The 18,356-nt window shown below is 37.1% G+C and overlaps 1 protein-coding gene across 1 annotated transcript in view; it reads right to left on the bottom strand.

Annotated features, from left to right (window-relative positions):
* The window catches only part of TAF1 (TAF1 RNA polymerase II, TATA box binding protein (TBP)-associated factor, 250kDa), a 113,316-nt gene that overhangs the window by 3,454 nt on the left and 91,506 nt on the right, over positions 1–18,356 (bottom strand). Inside the window, exons 29-37 of the mRNA XM_006895981.1 lie at positions 14,459–14,526; positions 12,099–12,221; positions 11,218–11,310; positions 11,056–11,140; positions 6,735–6,802; positions 6,333–6,449; positions 6,182–6,187; positions 1,920–2,045; positions 641–797 (exon numbers count right to left, since the gene is read on the bottom strand). Of these exons, the coding sequence (XP_006896043.1) occupies positions 641–797; positions 1,920–2,045; positions 6,182–6,187; positions 6,333–6,449; positions 6,735–6,802; positions 11,056–11,140; positions 11,218–11,310; positions 12,099–12,221; positions 14,459–14,526 (843 nt within the window). The remainder of the gene's footprint in view (positions 1–640; positions 798–1,919; positions 2,046–6,181; positions 6,188–6,332; positions 6,450–6,734; positions 6,803–11,055; positions 11,141–11,217; positions 11,311–12,098; positions 12,222–14,458; positions 14,527–18,356) is intronic.

Raw genomic sequence — 18,356 nt, 5'->3', positions numbered from 1 at the left:
ATGGTTTATCCCCCCGCCCTTTTTTGTTTCCCTGTTATCGCCTCCTCTACTTCCTCCCCCCACCCCCGTTACTACAGGGGAGCAATACAAATAAATGTATTCCTTAATTTTCCTTCCCTGTTGATATACCTCACAATTCTTTCTCATCTTTAGCAAGTATTTCAATCTATGTGGGTATTGTCTTATCCCTTGCCATGTTTTTTACACCCTGTACTGTAGATCTTCCTTTGAGACTAATGAATATACTCATCATCATATTATACGAGTGCTCAGTATTGTCAGTTCTACTGTGTATGTCACAGATTCTTTGTGTGAGTTCCTGAAGAGAGGCATATGTCTTGTTCCTCCTGTGCATCTCCATGGCCTATGAGAGTGCCTGCCTGGCTCCATTAGGTGCTCAGGAAATGTCTGAGAATTGAAAGTAATCTGATGCCTAGCCCTTTGGGGACCGGTCAGAGCCCTGTAGCACTCTGCTGTCCATTACCTGATGTTGTTTTCCTCCAAACCATGGCAAGCATCCCCACCATTTTCCTCATCAGTCAGAATCTGATAACATAATATGTGACCAACAGTTTCCTATCTAATCCTAAGAGTCCTATAGTGAGCTACAGAGGAGCAGAAACAAAGGAGCTAGACATACCAGAAAAAGGATTATCACCTTCTTCATCACTTCCAGCATCTTCCTCATCATCTTCTCCTTCAGACATAAGCAAATCTTCATACAAGACACTGGCTTGAGGCTGTTGTGCAGTTCCTCCTTCTTCATCTGCAAGATTACCATCTCCATCTTCACCTTCCTGAATGAGATCAGCTGAGTCACAGTCCTATCAACTGAGCAAGAGGCCAGAAAGCCACCACCAGCCACCCTTGCTACCTCATAAGAAATTATGTGGATAAACTTATCCAGCTGGTTCCAATTATTAATAGTCAGGCTGGGGGACTCACTATGGGAACTTTCTGTTATCACCTTGAGATTTGGCCTGCCCCATGCTGTTGGGACTCCTATCATATAAGGATATACCATAACCATAAGCTTTCTGTAAGCATACTCACTGGGGCTGGAGTCTTAGGTTTCCCATCCTCCTCCTCCTCCTCCTCATCCCCTTCAATATCTACATCAGAGTCTTCCTCGCCCAGCCTACCTCGGCCCTGGTGCATCTGAGTAAGGAACATAAATAGCACATCATTGAGGGACGTGCCTGTAGGAGGAATTAACCAAGGGCTCTCACCCAATACTGATGCTCCCTCTGCTATTCCAGCCAATCCCACAGCTAGTGAGGGCTGTTTGCATAGCTTAAGGCATGTATACTTTACTGCTGATTATTTGGAAATAAGAAATAGGATAAAAAAACCCCAAAATGAGAAGGTCCTTGACCTATCCTTCCTATATCATCAAAATGGGAACTCTATTCCTAAAGCCAAGCTTTCTTTAGCTAGCATTGCAGCTCTGGAGTAAAAACTTTCCAGGGTTTTGTACTCTCCGGTAGCACCCTGACTGAAAACATACAGAATTTTTGCGTTCAGATTAGAGGTTTTTTTGATACCTCCAGAATAGGTCAATTAATTTTTATTTAACAAAAATTTTCATTGTTAGTATAACATAAACACATACACTAAATTGTCAGGGCAATTATTTTTAACTCTGTCTTAAAATGAAGCTAGTATTTCTGGTCACCTATCAGGATGCTCACACTTGTGACTTCCCTTAAGTTCTGCTGTGCCTGTTTATGCTCACAGGGATGAATAATGTCAGTTGTCATGTAACCCACCATTCCACCTTAAAGCTACATTTCAAAGCCTTTATTTCCAGGACCAAGAGGCCCAATCATCTTTGACATGTCACACATATCACCACCATCATTACCTCTATTCTTCCCCAACATACTACCAAGTTCACTATGAGAATAAAACCCATTTACCTGCATTACCTGCTTTTCTGGAGTGGTAGTGGGAATATCTAAAACAGACATGTTGCTCTCATCTTGAAATACAGAGGCATCTCGAGACAAACTGAGGGATGTGTTGTTATCATATAAATCAGGAGGCTGTGGCAGAAAATATACAACTTAGCTTTGACTTGGAGAAAAAAGTATAGGAAATGAAGAGAGAATTCCCTTTATAACATTCACTGAAGAGAAAGGTAATGCAGAGAAAGTCCATTAAAGAGAAAACAGTTTGGATAATTTTATGGACAGGTTATTTAAAAATCTTACAGATAGTGCCTATTCTAGCAGGGAGACCAGAAGAACCCTACAGCTATGGGGCACATCTATATGCTAAAAGTCTTTCTGATCAATAATCTAGCTTGTTCTACGCTTTTTCCTAATATTTTTAGGACCAGGGTTTTATAACCAGTAAAATATTTTATTTTGAAGATATCTTACTGACAATGAGAAAAAGGATTCTCAATTCTGACAAAAGCATAGAATGGTTTGATAGCTATGAGCTTGGTTAGATATTTTTAAGACAAAATCATGTGGTAAACACCAAGGGCTTTAAAGTATAAACTGGACTGGGTTTGAGTCCTGACTCCACCACCAACTGTTGTTCTTGTTAAGTGCTGTTGAGTTGGAACTGACTCATAGCTGACCCTTTAGAAGGTTTTTAGAGGCAGTAAATTGCATAGGAGTTTACTGCCTAATTTTCTACTGTGGAGCAGCTGACGGATTTGAATCATGTGCCTCTCATTTGGCAGCACATCTGTTTGACAATAAGCCATCAAAGCTTCTTCCTACCACCAATTCCAGGACTAGGTTTATATTCCAAAGAAATAAGAGCTGTAACACAAACTTATATACTTTGACTTACAAGCACCATTTATAATACCAAGCATTAGAAACAACCCACGTGTTCAACAGCTAAAGAAACTGTGGTACATTCACACATCACTAAAAAATTAACAAGAATTTTTGAAACAGTGCACAGCACAGATTAAACGAGAACAAATCATGTTCAATGACATAATTCAGTCATAAGAGGACAATTATGGCATAAAATCAATAGTATAACAAGCTTTGGGAAGGTTTTTACACAGAAAGAACCAAACTTGGAGGGCTAACAGGGATGGGGAGAGAGGAGAAGGAAAAAAAAAAAAAAAAAGGACATCATTCTTAGTGAAATAGAAGGTTGGTGAAAAACAGAAAGACCCTTGCTGTATTAGAACTATGCGTTAGCAACTATTGCCATTGCTTTAGCAGCCCTGGAGGCATGATCTCCAGCTGCCTCTAATACAGAGAAATGGTTGGCAGTTGACCACTGTCTTCAACATCATCGATAGCTGCAAGGTCAACATAAGAGTAAGAGCTAGAGAGACTGAGGAGAGCCTGCAGTGAGATGTAGCTTATGTTGCCTGACAGAATCCTAGAGATGGATCCAGAGTTAAAGGATTTTGCTTCTGGACAACTGAAGGAAGAGTGAACTCAGGACTGCTATGAGAAGAGGTTTGCTGGATGATTAAGAAAACTCAGAGGCTTCTTATATTTGTGTACTATACTTTCCCTCACACACACCTCCCAACTTTTGCAACGAATATAGAGCCTGGTGATTAATACAAGTAGGTGCAGCAGTGTGGAGGACTATGTCTTACCAAAGGATTGGTTTTATACACTGGATGTTATTTTAAAATTTCTTATTGATATTTTAACAAAAGTTTACAGAAAACTTGATTTCCATTCATTCATTGTTGCATATATACTGGAAATTAATGATGGGGACAGTTCTCCTTTGTGGAGATAGTGAAAGTCAGACTCTGACATCCCCACTTTGCATTTGCTCCATTTGCAACTCTCAATGAAATGAAATGACACAGTGGTTGCAATAACACACTCAAGCATATCAGAAAGTGTGAGGATGGTGCAAGACCGGGCTCTTATACACAGGGTAACTACGAGTTGGAACCAACTTCATAGCACCTAACAACCCTGACTCCTAACACGGTCATAGCTGACTCGTCAATCAGTTCTGAGGCTATAAATTACATGGAAGAAGGCATATCTTTTTCCTGAGTGGGCCTGAACCATGAGGTGTGACCTTTAGTTTACCAGCACAATTCTCTATGAACTAGACCAAAAGAGTTTTCCAATATGAACATTAAATATATCAACATTTTAAAAAACCATGTTGTCAAAGATGATTCTGTGACTGGTAAAAGGCTTATAATAAATAGTGAAAAGAACAGAACCATACTGATCAATCTAATTTTAAAAGTATATTTATAAATAAATACAGAGCTCTGGTGGCCTAGTGTTAAGAAGTTTGTCTGCCAACTCTAAGGTATATGGTTTGAATGCACCAGCTGTTCTGCACGGAAAAGATGCACAATCTCCTCCCATGCAATTTAAAGTCTCTGAAAACCTGCTAGAGGGTCAGCTACGAGTCAGTTTAACTTGAAGGCACACAACAAAAATAAATGCGTACTCACATACATACCACAAATTAGAAATACTTTTCAGAGTGGTCAAATGTATTACAAATGACTTGTTGTTTTCCAATAAACAAGTAAGGAGGAAAGATTTAAGTAGAAAGTTTTGGATAAAGAACAGGAAAATAGTATTAAAATCCTAAAAGAAACAACAAACGAGTTATAGAAGAAAAGGGAAAATCAGGGAATGAAATTCTGCATAATATTACAGTCCAATATGGAATATAAGGAATGGTTTTGGGGAATCGCAAAGCAAGCAGGGTTAAGCTGAATGTATGATGCAATGCAAGCTAGACAGCTGACTAGACTTACTGTTTAGAATTTGGAATATGATTACTTCTATGCTTATACAACCAGAACTGTATTGTAACCAGTTAAACTTATGAAAAAAATTCTCTAATAATATTTGGGTTTGAAGTTGTCCTCAGAATTGGCAAGGTGGGGGATAAGAGGAGAACTCTCAAGAAGATGGACTGACATAGTTACTGCAACAATGGGTCTGAGCTTCGCAGAGACTGTGATGATGGTGCAGAAGTGGGCATGGTTTAGTATAGGACTGCTGTGAGTCAGGAGGCTCAATGACACCTAACAACAAAAACAACAACAAGTAAAGACATTCAGTTGTGAGCAACTTTACAAAATTAAAATATCATGAGTCAGGTTTACTATCTCAAATTATGTATGTATGAATGAAGAGAATAATAAAAAGGCTCTCTGGAGTATTTATAGACACCTTTCATACAGTGAAAGAAAAAGAATTACTAAATATCTACCATGCATCAAGAACACGAAGCTATTATGTTTGTAATTTTCAAAAGCAGAATTTAGTAACAGAAAAAAATTAAATGAAATTAGAGAGATTAACTTTCCAAAAACATAAAGCTAATGGTAGCAGAGCTAAGACTAAAAAGCCCTTATCTGTTTCATGCCAAAACTTTTCACTTTATCTCCCCGTTTATGGATACCAAATACCAGTTATATTCTGCTAATTTCTATTCTTCAAATATGCCAGACTTCTAAAACCGTACCAAAAAATGTCATTAAAAAATTTAGTCAGAACCTGTATGTAGTAAAGAGTGATATGTATTCTTTTGCTTTTCTTAAGCTTGTAACAGTGAATAAATGTAGTGAGGTTAATATTTTGTTTCATCATAGAAAACGAAATCATTAAGTCATGTTAAATTTATGTAAAAAAAATAAAATTTTAGTGTTTTCCACAGAAAATTATGTTGTTAATGTTCAACATACTGTTATTACTTTTTTGGAATCACTGTATTTACTTCTGTGGTAATAAAAAAAAAATACAAAAATAATAAAAAAAATTTAGTTAGATTAGAAAAGCTAAAAATATCTTACTCATTTCTGTTCCCTAGACCAGAGATGCATATTCAATATTCACGTGCAATATTCAGAACATTTAGGAAATCACCTGTATTCATTCAATAGGATGGAGATACAGGAAAATAATGGTATCTACATTACACTGAGATAAATTCAATAAAATAAACTGGATTGTTGGGGCCAGGAACAAAGTGGGTCACATCTGTAACTGAAAAATCTATAATCTAGGGATGTCCTAAGACATGAACAAGAGAGCTCCAGATTACCTTTGGCCAAAGCAGCCAAGAATTTAGCATATATAAAATCCTGCTTAAACAACTAAAGCCCCCACCATATTCATTCACCCATAGTAACTCATTCACCCAAAGCGGCATCTTCTGGATTCAACATAACCAACAAAGACCCATGTCCCTCACTCACCTTAGCCTTTGAGATGACAAAAATGCACATGAAAGGCATATGAAGAGGAAGGACAGAAAAGAAGAGTATCTCAGTAAATAGATCTGTTATGCTCCCAAATTCCCAACCCAACAAGAAAGCTGTGTAGAGAAGTTCCCAGTCCTCTGATCACCTGAGGTGTATAGGGTCCTGGGGTCATTGGGTCTAGGCTTTCTAATTCTGCTTCTTCTAAAGCTGCTTCTTTGGCTGTACATATATCTTTTTCAAGTTGAGTCAAATGCTCATCATACTAAGAAATAAGAAAATAAATTTATTATACATAATTAAAAATAATACGTGAATTCATGAAACAAAGTGTTTAAGGCACCAAGAATACAAAGCAAACAAAACAGACATGAAAAAAATTCCCACCTTTATGCAGTTAGTGATCGGTAGTAAATAAGTAAAGAAAGGAAATAGGGAATGCAGGGTGAAGGGTAGGATATTACATTTTAAAACACAATAATCAGGAAACGCCTCCCTTTTGGTGAAGGAATCAAAAGCACTTCAGAAAGGGAGTTTTTTTTAAACCTACCTCAGTCAATGTCTGGTAACAGACATTCACAATCTCCTGAGCAGTCTTAGTATATTGACTCTCAGGACCTATGAGAAAAGAAAATAACTTTGAAATCTCCACAATTCCAGAAATTTAACATCTTCCCACTAGAAGTAAGGTTCCATCATCTTAGACCCAGAAATCACTTAAACCTTTAAATTGGACTACTGTTCTACTCTTGGACATCTCTGACATATTTGAGTCCATTGCTGCAGTCAATGTGTAAATCCCATCTTGTTAAGAGTCTTCCTCTTCTTTGTTGATCCTCTAATTTAAAAAAAAAAACCCAGCCTTTCCTAGCAATATGCTCAAATTATGTGAGACTAAGCTTCACCATTCTTGTCTCTAAGGAGCCCTCTGGCTGGATGTTCTCCAAAACATCTGTTTGGTCTTTTGGCAGTCCAGGAGATATTCAATACTTTTCTCCAACACTGCAAATCAAAATTATCAATGTTGTTTTGTTGCTGAGTACCACCAAATCAGACTCAACCCACAGCTGATCCTCCAGCTTTTCAGAAGTAGTAAACTACATGGGAGAAGAATGCTTATCTTTCTCCCATGGAGCAGGTGATGGATTAGAATAGCATGCCTTTGGGTTGGCAATGCAATTATACTTACCACTAAGCGACCAGTAGTAGTCCTTGATCCTCCTTTGAGCATCACCACAACTCAAAGGCATCAATAGACTATCTAATACAACAAAAACCCCAAACAAGTGGCTGATTAAATGGACTTAATTATCAATTAGAAAACATATCTGTGAATGACTGGATGACATATCAGTATGATTTGTAAATGTTAAATCCAATAAAACATTAACAATTAAAAACATAGACTACTAAATGTAACTGAAAATGTACAATTAGCAGACAATAAACTAAGAAAACAAGGGATTTACCTCTAAAATGTATAGACATCTCAACACCCCCCGAAAAAACCAAACTCCAAAAACCCAATTAAAAAAATGGGCAGAGGACAAGAAAAGAGACTTCACCAGACATTCAGATGACCAACATATTCTTCCCATTTAATTTTTTCCCCAGTAATTCATTAATTCATTGTTGCACATTTTCCTCCCTGCACACCCCTCGCCCCCAGTATGGCGTTTTCTCAAAAAGTTGCAAATAGAAATATCATCTGACCCAGCAAATCCACTGCTGGGAATATACCTTAAAAAAAACCAGAATTGCCACTCAAGCAGATAAATGCATACCCATGTTTATTGCTGCTTTGTTCACAACAGCAAAGAGTTGTAAACAACCCAAATGCCCATCAACAAACGAATGGATAGAGAAGATGTGGTATATTCACACAATGCAATACTTTGCTGCACTGAAAAACAAGAAACTCATTAAATATTATACAAAATGGAAGACATGGAGGATGTTATGCTGAGTAAATTATTTTAGTCACAAAAGGACAAATACTGTATAGCGCCACTGTTGTTTTACTTTTAGTCAAAAAGTAGATAGAGCTAGGAATTAAAAAATAACACCAGAAAATAAATTAGTAGGCAAAAAAAAAAACCACACAAACCAACAAAACCAAAACAACACCAGAGAGATACATTAACATCAAAAGGGCAGTACTTATCCAGTGAAAAAGCTCAAAAGACAGGATAGACGGATTAATGGAAACTAGAACCATAGCAATTAAGTGGAAAGAGTGTAGCTGGACGTGAGCTTTGTATTTAATAGCAGAAAACAAAATATGTATTAAATTTTGAATGGAAAACCAATTTTAATGAACTGTCAAAACATTATGCTGAAATAACTCAGCCCCCAAAACACAAATACTACACGATCCTACTTTTATGAAATATTTAGAATAAGCAAACCCATGGAGGGTTACTGGATTATTAAGAATATAATTGTTTTAATTTAGTTTACTTTGCATATCTTTTTAAGAAGTCCTTACCAAACTGCATTTACTGTTTTCTTCATTGTGACTTACTTTAGAACAGTGATTTTATCTTTACTTTCATCAGTTCATATAGTGAGAAAACTTTTTGCTTTGAGGAACCTCTACATAGTTCATAACAATTTTTTTTTCATTAAGCTTCATTTTTAAGGTACGGACCATAGGTGAGTTTTTGAATCTCATGGAAAAGCAGTAGTATTCTTATCTTATTTTTCTGTACTTTCCAAAACTGCAAACTGAAACTTGCTGCCATGAAGTTGAAAATTACTTGAAAACCTCCAGTAGGTTTTCAGAGGGTGTAAATCTCATGGGAGCAACTAGTGGATTCAAATCACCTGTGTTTGGTTTGGAAGCAAAACTCCTTACCCACTAGACCACTGTTGTTAAGTGTGATCGACTCGCTTGCAACTCACAGCAACCCTATGTACAACAGCCCTAGACCCTGCTCTATCCTGTGCCAATCTCATTGTCTCTGACACACCTACTCCCATTACCCCAGTGACTGAATCAATCCATCATTGAGGGTCTTCCTGTCCTGCACTGCATTCCACCCTCCCAAGCATGATGTCCCTCTCCAAGGACTGGTCCCTCCTTGCAACATGCCCAAATTATGTCAGACAAAGCTTCAGAATCCTTGCCTCCAAAGGAGCAGCCTGACTTCACCCTCTCTACGATGAACCTGTTTGTTCTCCTGGCAATCCATGATATATTCAGCACTCTTCTTCAGCATCACAGCTCAAGGACATCCATTTTCTTTTTATCATTCCTATAGTCATTGTCCAGCTTTCTGACACATAACAAGTAACTGCAAAGACCATGGCCTGACTCAGGTTCACCTTAAGTCTCCAGACTGACACCGTTGCTCTTCAGTACTTTGAATAGGTCCCTGACAGCAGATTTTCCCCAATGCAATTAGTCTTTTAATTTCCTGGCTGGTGGTATCAACAGTATTGATTGTGGAGCCAAGTCAACTGAAGCTGTTAATCTTAATCTCTTCATAGTCTATCATATGATGCTGCCAATCAGCCCAGTGGTAAGAATCTTTTGTTTTCTTGATGTTGAGCTTCAATCTATATTTAAGGCTGCAGTCCTTGACCTTCTGCATCAAGTGTTTCAAGTCCTCCTCAATTTCAGCAAGCAGGATTGTGTCATCTGCTTAACGCAGATTCTTGGTAAGTCTTCCCCCAATACTGATACCATATTTCTTCTCATATAGCCCAGCCTCCTGGATAATCTGCTCTGCATACAGACTGAAAAGGTATGGAGATAGGCCACATCCATGGCACACACACGTCCCAATTTTGAACCATACTGTGTTTCCTTGCTCTGCTCTGATGACTGCATTCTGGTCCAAGTATAGGACCATAAGAACTATGAAGTGTTCCCAGAAGCTGGCAGGTCAAGGCTAGAGACTTTTAAAGAGTTTTGGGCTAGAAAACAACAATATATACCAGATCTACAGGACACAACACCCTGTCCTGGAAACTATTCCACTATGACAACAGCATGCTGCAAATGGAAGAAGGCACTAAGCCACAGAAGTCAAAGGGGAGGAGCAAACGGGGGGAGGAGGGGTTTGTGCAGGGAAAAAGGTGCAACAATGAATGAATGGAATTCCAAAATCTCTGTAGATGTACATTGAAATGAAAAATAAACTAAATTAATAAAAAAAAAGTTTAAAAAAATTCAGAACAGAAAAAAAAAAGAATGGAAACACAAAGGAGGAGAAATAGTTGTAAGCCAACACTAGTGATTAGAACATGGAATGTCTGAACCATGAATGTAGGAAAATTGGACATTGTTAAGACAGAAATGGAATGCATGAATATTGAAGTACTAGGTACTCGTGAAATGAGATGGACTGATATGGGACATTTTGAGTCAGACGATCAGATCATCTATTATGCTAGAGATGAAAAAGTGAGGAAAAATGGGGTTGCTCTCATAGTTAAAAAAGTCATTTCTAGATCTGTCTGGTGAGTGACAGGATAATATCCATACATATACAAGGAAGTCCAGCGAATACTAAGCCACTAGAGCTCCTTAAAATTATAAAAGGATATCCCATCCACACACAGTCTTATGGACTAGTATTTTAAATATTGCTAACTATGGATTTATCAATATCTGATTTATCTAAACTATATTTAAGCCAATTTAATATGTGAGTCATGATCCAAATAGCCAAAGGCCTTTTCATAGTTAATAAACCACAGACAAAAAAAAACAATTATAAAAAGAAAACAAATGACTTTTTTAGCACAGTAATTTCGAAAAGGATACTTAGAATACTTAAAGTATGTAATCAAGGTAAGTGTAGAAAGTGAGATGGTTGTTATGAATGCTTTTATCACATTAAAATAAAGGGAAAAATACTCACCATTGTACTTAATACTGTTGGTCAGAATAAGGTTCACATCATCTAGAAAGCTGCCCCGACTCTGATACTTGTGCTTGGAGATGTTCTGTGATTAAAAGAATCAAGGACTCAGATACACAGACTTACTGATTCCAAAAAGGGATTTTACAGCAAATCACCCACCTTACGTATAGACTCTAAGTCCATTGGGTTAACAATCACTTTGTAATAATCAGGAACAAATTTCTTATTGACTGGGTGATGAAATGGCCAAGACTAAGAAAAACAAAACAAAAAAACATGAGTAATTAAACAGAAACCATTCCCTACACCAGAATTTTTAAATTTTGATAAGGGAACGAAACGATGAATCCTTTTTCCCAGAGAAAAATCCTACAGAAAACAACAGTTTTATTCTGAAACACATGACAGCTATCATGAGTAGAAAACAATTCAGTATCAATTAAAACAGCAAAAAGGAATAGTTCAGAATTCCTGTTGAGGATTATTACAACTAATGGCCTCCAGGACCAACATAAAAGCCCTATTATAAAGTTTAAGAAAAAAAAAATGAACAAGATTACAATGAATACTAAGTAATTATAAAACTGTAATTTGTCTAATAGTATCTTTATGCGAAAAAATTTCCATTATTACCTGGCATCCTAAATTCTCTACAGGACTATAAATACCTATAAACTAAGTTTTCCGGACGTAGACAGCTCTCCATAGCCACACAGCAAAAAGGTCAATTTTTAAAATTATATATACCAATTAGAACTAACAATGACCACCCTTTCCAAAGTCCCAAACATCTATGTATTATGTATACATGTCTGATAGGCCAATACTATTCTTATTATAGGAGCTTTAGTTCAATTGCCAATCCAAAGGCACGACTGTTCAAATTTATCATCTGCTCCACGGGAGAAAGATAAGCCATCTCCTTCCATTAGATTTATAACCTCTGAAAATCCACTGGTGGGTCTATTATGAGTTCTTTCTGACTTGACAATAATGAGTTTGAGTTTTGAGAGTTTATCTTCATAATAAAGGCCACTTACATCTGGAACAATCATCATTTTCTGGGTAACAATATTGTCTAGAATGAACGAAAATGCCACTTGGTCATCATCATCCAGTAAAGGGTTTATAGCTTTCTCTAAACGAGCCAATTTGTCTTCTTTCTGAAATAAAGCAAAGTTCTTTAAATCACCATAGAAAAGTTAAGAATAATTTAAGTTTAGCTGTATATTGCCCGTAGCCTAGAAATTTGAGACAAAAAAGTCCAGAGAACTCTGGTGATCCTACAGGTAGTTTGAACCCAGCAGCTGATTCACAGAACAAAATGAGAAATCTCCTTCCATGCCTCTGAAAAAACAATGGAGGGCCAGCTATGAGTTGGTTCCCACTCAACCAGAATGAATGGATAAAGCAGGCAAAGAATTCAGATTAAAAGAAAATATTGTCTCAATAATAGTCAAAAGTAGTATGTCAACCATTTCTTTAGGTTTTCTATGTTCTGGGGTTTTTTTTTAAATTATCTAAAATATACAACCTTGACCATCCAAAGTTTAACTCTCTTAACAAAGACACCTTCACATCATATAACATTCATTACACTCTGCATTTCTGCTTCAAAAATTAAACATGACAGGTTAGTGATTTCTACGTAAGGGGAACCTAAACCATTAATTTCAGTCACTTTTGTGTTAAGCAATGGTAATTTGTTTCTCACTCTTAGCAAGTCTATGTACAAAAGAATAAAGTTTTATCCGATCCTGTGCTTTCCTCACAATCACTCATATGTGAGCACACTGTTTTAGCTAGTGCCAAATCCAACTTATGAAGGTCTTCTCTCTCTACTTTGCCAAGCATGTCAACTCCAAGGGCTTTCCTGATAGCCTGGTCCAAACAAGGTAATATTCACTTCTAAGGAATAATATATGCCTTCACATTTGTTCATTCTTCTGATAGTCCAGTAATTTCATATTTTTTGTCAACACCATAATTCAAATGAAATACTTTTATAGTCTTCTTTATTGATTTTCCATCTTTAGCATGTGTATGTTGTTCATTGCCTTTGTGTCAAGCACAACTCATAGTGACCCTATGAACAAAAGGCCTGAAGCCCCTCTACAACTATCAATATTTATCAAAGTTCAAGCTGTTTAGGAAGTAGATGCCACTCTTGCTTCCAAATGAGGCAACTAAAAATATGTCCTGGGTTAGGCATACCTTAGTTCTCAAAGTGTCACTCTTATTTTTTAACACTTTAAAAAAGGTCTTTTGCTCAACATAATACCTCATTTAATTTTTTTTTTGGCTGTTGCTTCTATGAGTGTTGACTGTGGATTAAAGTAAAAGGAATCACTGACAAGTTCAATTCTTTTGCCATTTATTGTATTTATTAGTACTGCTATGAGAACTTCTTTTCATGTCATGGTGTAATCCCATATTGAAGGTTGTAATCTTACTTTCATCAATAAGTGCTTCATGATTTTCCCCCCCTTTCATCAAACAATGCAATATCATCTGCATTATTTATCACAGGGTATTTCAGACACTGCATGAGGAAACTGCAATCCAGTTGCTTTAGATCTTTGTTAATACTTACTACTGTCTTCTAATTTCAGCCTTTCTGATCAGGATATATATATACCAACCACAGAGTAAATGGTGGTTAAAGCAGATGATCCTTAATGAGATGAACTGAGATGCTAAAAGGCTCAACTATTTTAAAGATAGCACAGCATGGGGTATTTCATCGTTATTACACTTAAGTTTGGTATGAGTCTGGAACCAATTCAATGGTACGTAAAACCAATGATGATTTAAACCTGCATTTCCCCAACCATCAATCAAGCAGAGAATCTTTCCATATTTACTGGTTAGTTGGTTATATGCCTTCTGTGAAATGTCCACTTTAGTATTAATAAAATGATGTCCTAATTTTTTTTAGATGTCCTAATTTTATAAGATTCTTCGCTGCCACAGTATTTGTGTGTAGTTCCAGCTAACTTCTAGGAAATAAACTTTCCCTAAGCCATTTGTAAAGAGCTATACAAATTCTAGATTTTAATCTTAGCTCTAGTACTTTCAAGTTGCTCATGGAAAATTTTCTTCTACGATTTTAGTTTTCTACCTTCAAAAAGAAGCCAATGTACTACACACTGCCAATTTTCTCAACTTTAGTACCTTCCCACTTTCAAATTTCAATTCCTTTTTTCTTTTCCTTAGGGAGCTCTGGTGGTGACTTTAGCAGTTTGAATCCAACAACGGCTCTCAGAAAGATGAGTCATCTCCTCTTGTGTGATTTATGGCCTTGGAAACGGAAGGAGCTATGAAGTCAGCTATGAGTCACATTCAACTCAAAAGCAAATCATTTTTTTGAGTTTTCTTTCTCTTATTCTAAATGTCTTACCTCTTTGAGCTTTTCATCACAGAGATCCAGCATAGATTGAGAGATCTGGGTCAATGAGTGCTTTGGCCCTAAATTATACAGGAATAAGAGAGGAGACTGTTAAAACTGAGAGGTGAATACTGTCAACATCTTTTTATCCTTTCAAAACCAGTTACCCTCAAGTTAATTCTAAGTTGATGGCAACTTCACATCTTTCAGAGTAAAACTTTACTCCATAGAATATTTAGTGATAGATTTTTCAGAAGACGTCATCTTGACCTTTTTTCCGAGGTTCTCCTTGGTGAACTTTTTGGATAAATGAATACCATCCTGGGCTCTACCTTTACTTAAGAATTAAACACGTACTGAACACTAGCCTACGATGCTAGTTTAGACAGACACCAGTCTTAGTTCCATTTAATAGCTAACACATAGAAGGTACACAAATGGCAGAATGAACTTCCTGTGCAACCACTTTAAAATGCTGTTATCAAGATCGACGATATGTTTAGGGATGAGTGATCAAGAATTGATCTTTTATTCTATTCTCCTACATCTGGCATATACAATATGCAACCGTAATTTATAGAACATAAGGTCTATGATGTCCTTACAACATATGACTAATGCAAAGACTTTGTAATAAAAGAAGCTCCACTTTAAACTACTACTTTAAACTCAAATTCAATGCTGTTGTGTTGGTTCTGATTCTTTATGACCCCTCCAATGGGTCTCTAAGGCTATAAAATCAAAATGGAAGAGGACTGCCCTCTGAATCCTTTGGAGTAGCTAACGGATTAAAACTCTTACCAGAGTTCCCTAGACTATTACTGCACCTACCCTAAAATCCCAATGAAAAGCTTTCCTATCCTTCCTGCTTATCAGTGCCCAACTCTAATCTCATCTTAGTGAGTTAAAACATTTTCACTTAATAATTCTGGCTAGTCCTTTTCAGTATCCTCTACTACATCATTTTCCTAATCTACCTTTTTATATTATTGTCCCCCAGAAACTAAATCTCTATTCTCAAGAAATAATTCTTTTGTGCCTCAGTTCTCATTTTCTCAGGGTATATTACAAGCAGTGGAATTGTAGGGTCAAATGGAATTTCTATGTTCAGCTTTTAGAGGAAGCACCAAACTGCCCTCTTAGAGGGGTTGTACCATTTTACAATCCCACCAACAATGTCCAAGAAAGAGTTCCTATTTTGCCACATCCTCTCCAACATTTACTACTTGCCATAATAATAGCAGCAACACCCTGACAACAGTTAAACTTTGCTAGTGCTACTAGAGTGAAACAGTATCTTGCTGTGGTTTTTATTTGCCTCTTATTGGCAGTGATTTGGAGCATTTCTTCATGTGTCTGTTGACCATCTGGTTATCTGTGAAAATTCTTTCTTTGTCTTTTGCCAATATTGTAATTGTGTTATCAGTCTTTTTCTTGTAGAGGCCCTGTAGGATTCTAGAAGCTTTTGATATGAAACCCTTATCTGAAAGAGTATTCCAAATGTTTTTTCCCCAGTCAGTATACCCATGTTCATAGCAGCATTATTCAGTATCGCAGCAACATGGAAAACGGCCCAAATGTCCAACCACAATTGGATGGACTGAGAAATTATGGTACATCCAGATGATGGAATCCTAGGCAGCACGCAGGATCAATGGTTTTGTAAACCACTATGTAACTTGGGAGGGATTGGAGAACACTATGCTAAGTGAACTAATTTGTCCCATAAGGACAAATACTGTATAAGACCATTATTTTAGAATGTGTATGAGGATCAAACAGGGGGAGAGTGGGAGCAGAGGGCTGAGGATTGGCCAGGGGTGGGGAATAAAATTGAGAATAAACCCAAATGGACAAGCATATTATGAAGAATATTACCAGTACCTCATTAAATCTATTTGGGGAAGAAATCGCTAAGGTGTGATGTTTTCAACCCTCCTCCTACCTTGAAATTCGGGCAGAGTAATTACTGAAGAGTAGTTTATCATGTAGGTAATAGGGAAGAAAACCTTTCCAGAGAAGGAGGCAAAGGAAGCAATACTATTTACAATAGCTAACCACAAACAGATACTTGGGAATGAACCTAACTAGAGATACAAAAGACCTATAAAAAGAAAACTACAGAACATTTCTCTAAGACACAATAAAAGACCTAAAGAAATGGAAAAATGTGCCCTGTTCATAGACAGAAAGACTCAGTATTGTGAAAATGACAATCCTACAAAAAATAAACACCAAACACCCCAAAAAACTAACCAACCCCCCCCAGAAAACCAAACACCCAAATACCACCACACCTACATATTCAATACAATCCCAATACAGATACCAAATTAATTTTTCAAGGAGATTGGAAGGAAAATTACCAAGTTTATTTGGAGAGGAAGGAAAACAAACAAAACACTTTTGAGAAACAAAAATGAAGTGGAAAGCATAGCACCCCCTGACCTCAAAACCTACTACACAGGTAGTAATCAAAACAACATGGTACTGGTACAATGAAAGGCACAATTGAGAATCCAGAAAATAGACCCAGCTATCTATGGTCAACTGATACTAGACAAGGAAATCAAAGCTATCAAATGGGGAAATGACAACCTCTTCAACAAAACTGGCAAAACCGGGCTGCTACCTGCAGAAAGCAGAAACAAGATCCACATCTCACACCATACACACAAATCACCTCTAGGTGATCAGAAACTTGGGAGTAAAGCACAAAACCATAAAATTCACAAAAGACCAAGTGGGATTAAAATTAAAACGCCTAGTCTACAATTAAAAGAGACTGCCAAATACAGCCAAAATGCACAATCTGAAGGGGATAAAATTTCATAATGGGACCTTCTAAAGATTAAATCCTTGTGCCCATCAAAAACTTTTTCCAACAGGGTGAAAAGAAAACTTACTGAATGGGAACAAACATTTGGCAATACCATCTCAGACGAGTCTCATAATCGAAGTTTATAGAATACCCTCGGGCCTCCACAAGAAAATGATTGATAACACAATTACAAAATGGGCAAAAGATATGGAAAGAATTTTCACAGAAGATGTTCAAATGGCCAACAGACACATTAAAAAATGCTCCAAATCACTGGCAATAAAGAGAGATGCAAATCAAAACCACAATGAGATACCATCTCACTCCAATGCAGTGGTAAAGTTTAATAGGACAGCAAGTAATAAATGTTGGAGAGGATGTGGCAAAATAAGAACTCTTATACATTATTTATGGGATTGTGCAATGGGACAACCACTCTGGAAGGCAGTTTGGTGCTTCCTCAATAAGCTGAACATAGAAATTCCATATGACCCAGCTATTGCAATGCTTGAAATATACCCCAAGAAAAGGGGAATTGAGGCTCAAACAGAAACTTGTATACCAATTTTCATAGCAGCATTATGAACCATCGCAAAAACAGCCTTGATATTCAACTACAAATGAATGGATTGTGAAGTTGTGATACATTCATCCAAAGGAATACTATGCAGCACGCAGGAACAATGATTTTGTAAATTACTACCTGACTTGGGAGGGACTGGAGAGCATTATGCTGAGTGAACTTAGTTCCACAAGTACAAATACTGTATACAACCATTATTGTAGAATAAGTAGAAGGATCTAAGGAGGTGGAGGGTTGAAGCAGATGGGCGATGATGGGCGAGGTGGCATGCTCATCATAGGATTCCACAATTCAATCGGTGAGGGTGTGAAGGAAATGGGAAGGATCTTTTATGAAAAACATGATGCCCTTCTCCAAGGACCGGGTTCCTCCTTACAACATGTCCAAAGTATGTTAGAGGGAGCCTCAGAATCCTTGCCTCCAGGGCGCCGCCCGGTTGAACCCTTTCCAGGATGAATCTGTTTGTTTTCCTAGCAGTCCATGGTACATTCAATACTCTTCTCCAG

Source organism: Elephantulus edwardii, unplaced genomic scaffold (assembly GCF_000299155.1).
Source record: "Elephantulus edwardii isolate Elephantulus edwardi_28Jun2011 unplaced genomic scaffold, EleEdw1.0 scaffold00178, whole genome shotgun sequence".
Lineage (NCBI taxonomy): Eukaryota > Metazoa > Chordata > Mammalia > Macroscelidea > Macroscelididae > Elephantulus > Elephantulus edwardii.
This window is presented reverse-complemented; position numbering and strand designations above follow the sequence as displayed.